This window comes from Alosa pseudoharengus, unplaced genomic scaffold (genome assembly GCF_046254945.1).
Source record: "Alosa pseudoharengus isolate Yale_2024_CS ecotype anadromous, Long Island Sound unplaced genomic scaffold, YU_APseudo_1.1 YU_APseudo_1.1_scf_23, whole genome shotgun sequence".
NCBI classification, from domain to species: Eukaryota; Metazoa; Chordata; class Actinopteri; order Clupeiformes; family Clupeidae; genus Alosa; species Alosa pseudoharengus.
The window spans coordinates 7,754,831-7,761,952 of NW_027468685.1; the positions used below are offsets into that span (position 1 = coordinate 7,754,831).

General features: G+C 43.0%; 1 protein-coding gene across 4 annotated transcripts in view; it reads right to left on the minus strand.

Moving 5' to 3' along the window:
- The window catches only part of tuft1b (tuftelin 1b), a 30,333-nt gene continuing 23,211 nt past the window's right edge, over positions 1-7,122 (minus strand). For 3 of the 4 annotated variants that reach the window (XM_076301225.1, XM_076301224.1, XM_076301227.1), the window contains exons 7-12: positions 6,602-6,715; positions 3,521-3,744; positions 3,019-3,124; positions 2,167-2,250; positions 1,875-1,955; positions 1-1,337 (exon numbers count right to left, since the gene is read on the minus strand). In XM_076301225.1, the coding sequence (XP_076157340.1) occupies positions 1,230-1,337; positions 1,875-1,955; positions 2,167-2,250; positions 3,019-3,124; positions 3,521-3,744; positions 6,602-6,715 (717 nt within the window). In that variant the 3' untranslated portion in view covers positions 1-1,229. Of the gene's footprint in view, positions 1,338-1,863; positions 1,956-2,166; positions 2,251-3,018; positions 3,125-3,520; positions 3,745-6,601; positions 6,716-7,122 lie in introns of all 4 variants that reach the window. The other variant, XM_076301226.1, reaches the window with a different exon arrangement.

Sequence of the window (7,122 nt, forward strand, 5' to 3'; positions counted from 1 at the left end):
CCTTTTTCAATGGATTTTATTTCCTTCAGGGTGGAAGCAAAGTTAACACCACAAGAAAGGCAAAGATAAAAAGTAAATAATAAAAAAACAAAACATTATAACTGTACAACATTTTTTCACAGTAGGTAATGCGGGACCAGCTACAGAGCTGCATTTTAATACAACAATAAATAACTTATGTAATTTCTACAGCTGCAGGCACTATTTGTATATCTAGTAAATGATTCCCCAACACAGCATATAGATGAATAATCTCTGTAAGATAGCCCTGTGTCATGACATGATATTAACATGGTAACAGGACACTGAAGAAAAAAAGGACACCATTGTTGAAATAATGTATTTTCTAAACAGGAAAGCCTATCTCTAGATCCCCCATAGTCTCGTATTTCACAAAAGGATATGGTGTCGTTAAAACCCCCTCCTAAAAATCTCTTACTAAAATCTCCTCCTTCTAAAATACTAACCAAAAAGAATTCATGAATAAAGCAAGGAAAAAAAGATTATTAATGTTCAGACAATTTCATCTATCTATAGATCTACATTTAAACTACAGCTCATGCAATCAAAAGCCTATCATGACTAACTATACATTGTGACCTTCTCTAGCTGCTGTTTAGTCACCAGATCTAAATAACTGCTTAATGAGCCTCTTTGTCATGCATATAGGTCTTTACTCTGGGGAAAACCTGGAGCCCATGAAACTCGGGTGCCAGAATGGAACTAACCATTGACCTGGGAGGCGAAACCTTTGTGAATTGAGGGTTTATAATGTTTGGGTTCAATCATTGTCTCCCCTGGGAGGAGACATTAACCTTGGAGCATCATGAGCATCATGAGCTCATCCACAAGTTTTCATGGACCTTGCAATCAGGCCAGAGACCAGCTCTGAAATGGTTGTGTGTGTGATTGTGTGTGTGCACGGGTGTGTCCCCCTTCTATCATGTTATCAGATGTAGTATCCAACTCTCTACTTCAAATATTAGGCTGAGAACACTCTTATTGTGTTGGTTAATGTGTTATTTTTTCCTGTCCCATTATACCAAGGCATCTTCACTGCCTTCGAAGTGACACTTCTCTTTCCAGTTCTAATCACAGTTGTGGATGTAACCCTTTAGTATATATATATATATATATATATATATATATATATATGACAGTTTGTTTCAAGAAAACAATAGCGGCTACTTTGCGGCAGATATGCTGATAAGATACGCTTGATTGGCAGGTCAGAAGAGCGCATCAATGCTTTTTGGGCCTTTGCTCAGGACTTGATCTCGATGACTTTGATGAAAGGCAGGGACTTGTTGGTGTGACTGGTAGGCGTGAGGGGTTTGCTGAAAGGAAATACAGTAGAGGACATGAGGAACAAGTGGGTATGGAAGTGTAAGTGTAGATTTGGTTCTTTAATGTGATCTCTGCATTCTGAAATTGAATTGAAACTAACTGTAAAGGGTTCCTCAAGGGAGAAAATAAATCTTCTCTCTCTTTGTCTCTCTTCTCTCTCTCTCAATGTTCTTTTGGTCACATTTAGATTTTACTTTGCACTGTGTCTGAACTTGTGCCTGTTTGCCTTGCTCCCCTGTGCAGTTGCCAGGCAACAAAATAAAATGGCTGCCCGAGTAAGATGGCTGCCTCTGTTTGTAGTTAAAAACAGTTAGTTCCCAGGTCTCTTGTCTCTCTCACATCAGTTATTGACACTTATCACCAAGGCGTGATAGCTTGGCCACCCAACCATAATTCCTTGTATACACAAGTATACTTGGCCTTTAAACCTGATTTACATTTGACTGATTTACATGTAAGATGTCCCTGTTGTGTAAGCCTACTGTGTTTTGGTATGCTGTTTTAACTGTAGGCTACCTATAGACCACCTGCGGACTCTGCAGAGATGTTTGCTGCTGCGGCTTCTGGTCTCCCAGCAAGAAGTCCATCTGATCGTGCATCTCACGGTTCTGTAATAAAGACATAAAGAAGAGGGGAGATATGAGGAAAAGATTGCAAACACATATACACAATAGCTATCATTATGTATGTATGCACACACACACACACACACACACACACACACACACACACACACACACACAGACACACACACACACACACACACACACACACACACACACACACACACACACACACAAAGCGGAGAGCTGAACAGACCTCTGCCTCCAGGAAGGCCACTTTCTCCTCCAGGTCTCTAATGTGGCGATCTCTCTCCTGGATCACAGTCCTGGAGTTTTGCAGCTGTAAATACAGACACATCACACCAGTTATTACATCCATATACAATTAACACACACACACACACACATTTGTATGCCCATACTCAGATACATACGGATGCAAGCAATCACACAAACAAAATGGGCACACATATACACAAACAACTGCATAGAGACCACATGGAACCAGCACAGACTGCCTAATGGAAATGTATAAAGCCCCCCCTGCAGATGTCATGATAAGTGGCCACGAGGGAGGAATGAGAGGAGTTTTTTAATCATTTATTCATGTGTGGCTTTACACCACTCATCTCTGCTCTGCTCTGTGACACACCCCCTCACAAGCCAGCAAGTCCCAGCACGCCACAACTGCACTCTCTGTCTCTCTCACTCTCTCTCACACACACACACACACACACTCTCTCTCTCTCTCTCTCTCTCTCTCTCTCTCCATCCTTCTGTCACACATGCTTTCAACTTTCTCGCTCTCTCTCTCTTTCTCTCTTTCTCTCACACATACACACACACACACACACACAAATACTGTACACACACAAATACAATGACAAAGCTCTTGCTTTGTATTATGTTTTACTGAAATAAGTTTTGCTACATTTAATTACACAGTGTAAAAAAATTGTGACATACTATATAGTATCATACATACTATCATAAACACAATTTGTCCTGAGGTGCGATTTTGTGTGTGTGTCTGTTTGTGAGGGTCTGTGTGTAGTGTGTGTGTGTGTATAGTGTCTATCTATGTGCATTAACATATGTATATTCTAACCTGTTCAATCATGTGTCTGACTTTCCTCTGTTGGCTCTTGAGCATGTCGTCTAGATGGTGGAGTTTCTCTTTGAGCACGGCCAGTTCCTTCTCCAGCTGCTCCGACCTGACAAAGAACAACATGTGTCCGTTACCTTGGTAACCACACCCACTCCCTGTGACCCAACGCTGTGCATAATCCGCTGCTTTGATGGAGCCATTTAAAGGATATTACACTGTTTTTCTCTGGAATAAACAACATAAACAGAACATAGCATGCAATGGACAAGGTGTGCATCAATAAAGTGGATTTGGGATATGATACAGTGGATAGCATTACTGGCTTTTCTTGCTCTGTGGGAATGGAATGATGGCTTTGGAACTAGAATAACAGAGTAGGATGCCAGAGCAGCATCACTGTGCACCACCACTAAAATGGAAAAAAGTATATATATATATACAAATATACATATAAACAAATTATCCATCCAAGTGAGTGTATCCATGGTGACAGGACGCTCACCTCTGCTGCTCCTTCTGTCCCCCTTCCTTCTGCATTTTCAGCTCCTTCAGCTCAGCCTCTCTGGCGGCCATCTTGTCGCACAGGGCGCTGCTCTCCTCCTCCATGGCTCCCAGCAGCTTCTGCAGCTCCTGCACCTGTTGTCCGCGGGTCTCGGCCTCGGCCTTGGCCTCTTGCACCTGCTCAGCCTGCTCCTCTGCACGCTGGCGCCATGTCTCGATGCTCGCCTGAAGGGGGCACCATCACATACATATTGCAGTGAAAAAGGGCTCACAAGCTGAAAGACCAGACAGTGGTGTAGGTCTTTGTGTTTGTAAACAGTCATTTGTGTGTGTGTGTGTGTGTGTGAGCAGCTCTACAAGTCTTCTACCATGTTAATGATTCTTTGATGTTACTGGAGAATGTGCCACTTTATAGAACTCTTATTTTGTTTATATTTTTAAATTCAATAACTATACGTCACTCATGAAATTCATATATATTTGGGCTCATATTATACATGAACATTGTCCATTACAGCCTCCATTACATGTGGTTTTTCCAGTGAGAATTAGGAACAGACTCTGGACAGCACTGGAGCATTCAGTGCAGCTTTGACCTGACATAGCCTACTTATGAGGTCACTCACATTTTTCACATTCTCATGGACTCACCACAGACCATTGCATGGGCAGAATTTCATTGTTAGAAACGTCTATGTTTGACTATGAAACATAACAGTGAAAAGAGAATATGAAAAAGACAGTGGAGAGTGAATAAGTGAAAGCAGCTCGTAGATGGATGATTGTGTGAAAAAAGGAAAGCATGAATTAAAGATTAAAGTTAATTCAGGAGAGGATTCAAAGCAGAAGCCTGCCATTATAATTATATTGTTATTATTCTATATCTTTATTATATATATATATTATACAGTGGAATGTTAAGTAAACATAACAACAGGTAAATAGGAACACTAAGTCATTAAAAACAAAGACAATATAAGACAGGCATTATGGGCTGGTGTCCTGTATATGGATAAAGCTTAGTTGTATAGACTGATTAATCCATGTTCCTAAATGTGCACTAAGGCCATTTTGATCAAATACACTTTTTTGACCAATAAAACAAAATCCCTGCGCACTCTGTGTTTTTGGATCCCAGGTGCTGGTGATACACAGGAATATCAGATTGTCACCACACATTGGTATATTATGTAATGGTATTATGAATTGTTTATTCAGAGAGAACCACACATTTCTGGTATATTATGTAATAGTAATATTATAAATTGTTTATTTAGAGAGAACCACACATTTCGCTGCAAGCTTCTTTAGGTTGGCTCTCTGACTTCGCATGACGGCCACAGGTGAAATAAGCAATTATATTGTTACATGACCTCAATCTTGTTCAATTTTTTTTCCCTAAATAAACAATTCATAATGTTACACCAGTGTGCGGTGATGATCTTTACTTTTCAATACTTTTTGTCCAATTCAGCAAAAGTAAAGGAAGGCAGGAGGAGAGCCGCAGTAAGACGGAGGTGAAAGCGGAACGTTAGTGTTTAGTGGGTCTGACCTGCAGTAAGACGGAGGTGAAAGCGGAACGTTAGTGTTTAGTGGGTCTGACCTGCAGTAAGACGGAGGTGAAAGCGGAACGTTAGTGTTTAGTGGGTCTGACCTGCAGTAAGACGAAGGTGAAAGCGGAACGTTAGTGTTTAGTGGGTCTGACCTGCAGTAAGACGAAGGTGAAAGCGGAACGTTAGTGTTTAGTGGGTCTGACCTGCAGTAAGACGAAGGTGAAAGCGGAACGTTAGTGTTTAGTGGGTCTGACCTGCAGTAAGACGAAGGTGAAAGCGGAACGTTAGTGTTTAGTGGGTCTGACCTGCAGTAAGACGAAGGTGAAAGCGGAACGTTAGTGTTTAGTGGGTCTGACCTGCAGTAAGACGAAGGTGAAAGCGGAACGTTAGTGTTTAGTGGGTCTGACCTGCAGTAAGACGAAGGTGAAAGCGGAACGTTAGTGTTTAGTGGGTCTGACCTGCAGTAAGACGAAGGTGAAAGCGGAACGTTAGTGTTTAGTGGGTCTGACCTGCAGTAAGACGGAGGTGAAAGCGGAACGTTAGTGTTTAGTGGGTCTGACCTGCAGTAAGACGGAGGTGAAAGCGGAACGTTAGTGTTTAGTGGGTCTGACCTGCAGTAAGACGAAGGTGAAAGCGGAACGTTAGTGTTTAGTGGGTCTGACCTGCAGTAAGACGGAGGTGAAAGCGGAACGTTAGTGTTTAGTGGGTCTGACCTGCAGTAAGACGAAGGTGAAAGCGGAACGTTAGTGTTTAGTGGGTCTGACCTGCAGTAAGACGGAGGTGAAAGCGGAACGTTAGTGTTTAGTGGGTCTGACCTGCAGTAAGACGGAGGTGAAAGCGGAACGTTAGTGTTTAGTGGGTCTGACCTGCAGTAAGACGGAGGTGAAAGCGGAACGTTAGTGTTTAGTGGGTCTGACCTGCAGTAAGACGGAGGTGAAAGCGGAACGTTAGTGTTTAGTGGGTCTGACCTGCAGTAAGACGGAGGTGAAAGCGGAACGTTAGTGTTTAGTGGGTCTGACCTGCAGTAAGACGGAGGTGAAAGCGGAACGTTAGTGTTTAGTGGGTCTGACCTGCAGTAAGACGGAGGTGAAAGCGGAACGTTAGTGTTTAGTGGGTCTGACCTGCAGTAAGACGGAGGTGAAAGCGGAACGTTAGTGTTTAGTGGGTCTGACCTGCAGTAAGACGGAGGTGAAAGCGGAACGTTAGTGTTTAGTGGGTCTGACCTGCAGTAAGACGAAGGTGAAAGCGGAACGTTAGTGTTTAGTGGGTCTGACCTGCAGTAAGACGAAGGTGAAAGCGGAACGTTAGTGTTTAGTGGGTCTGACCTGCAGTAAGACGGAGGTGAAAGCGGAACGTTAGTGTTTAGTGGGTCTGACCTGCAGTAAGACGGAGGTGAAAGCGGAACGTTAGTGTTTAGTGGGTCTGACCTGCAGTAAGACGGAGGTGAAAGCGGAACGTTAGTGTTTAGTGGGTCTGACCTGCAGTAAGACGAAGGTGAAAGCGGAACGTTAGTGTTTAGTGGGTCTGACCTGCAGTACGTCCTTCTCTTCTTGGTGGCGTTTCTCGGACTCCTGCAGCTTAGCGTACAGGCGCCTCGTCACCTCCCTCAGCCTCACACACTCATCTTCCTCATTCTCTTCCTCCTGAGACACACACACACACACACACACACACACACACACACACACACACACACACACACACACACAAACACACACACAGAGAGAGAAGAGAAAAGAATGGCAAATAAATGGATTTACTTTATAATATATTGCCATGGGAAGATTCTGCCTTTCTTTTGCAACATTAACATGTATTTCAATAGCCATGGCAATTATCTATTATAGCATAGACCTAAACTGTCCAGACTGGTTAACAACCTACACACAGTCAGTGTGAGAGATGTTGCTGAGACAAATGAGCCATCGTGTCCTGGCCTCTTGTTTACTTCTGTATCCTGGCAACCACAAGCTTGGAACGCCCATTTGTCTCCCTCTTGTGACGGTCGTCTGACCGTAAACTCAACGTTAGAGAGTGAAAGGGGCTTTAG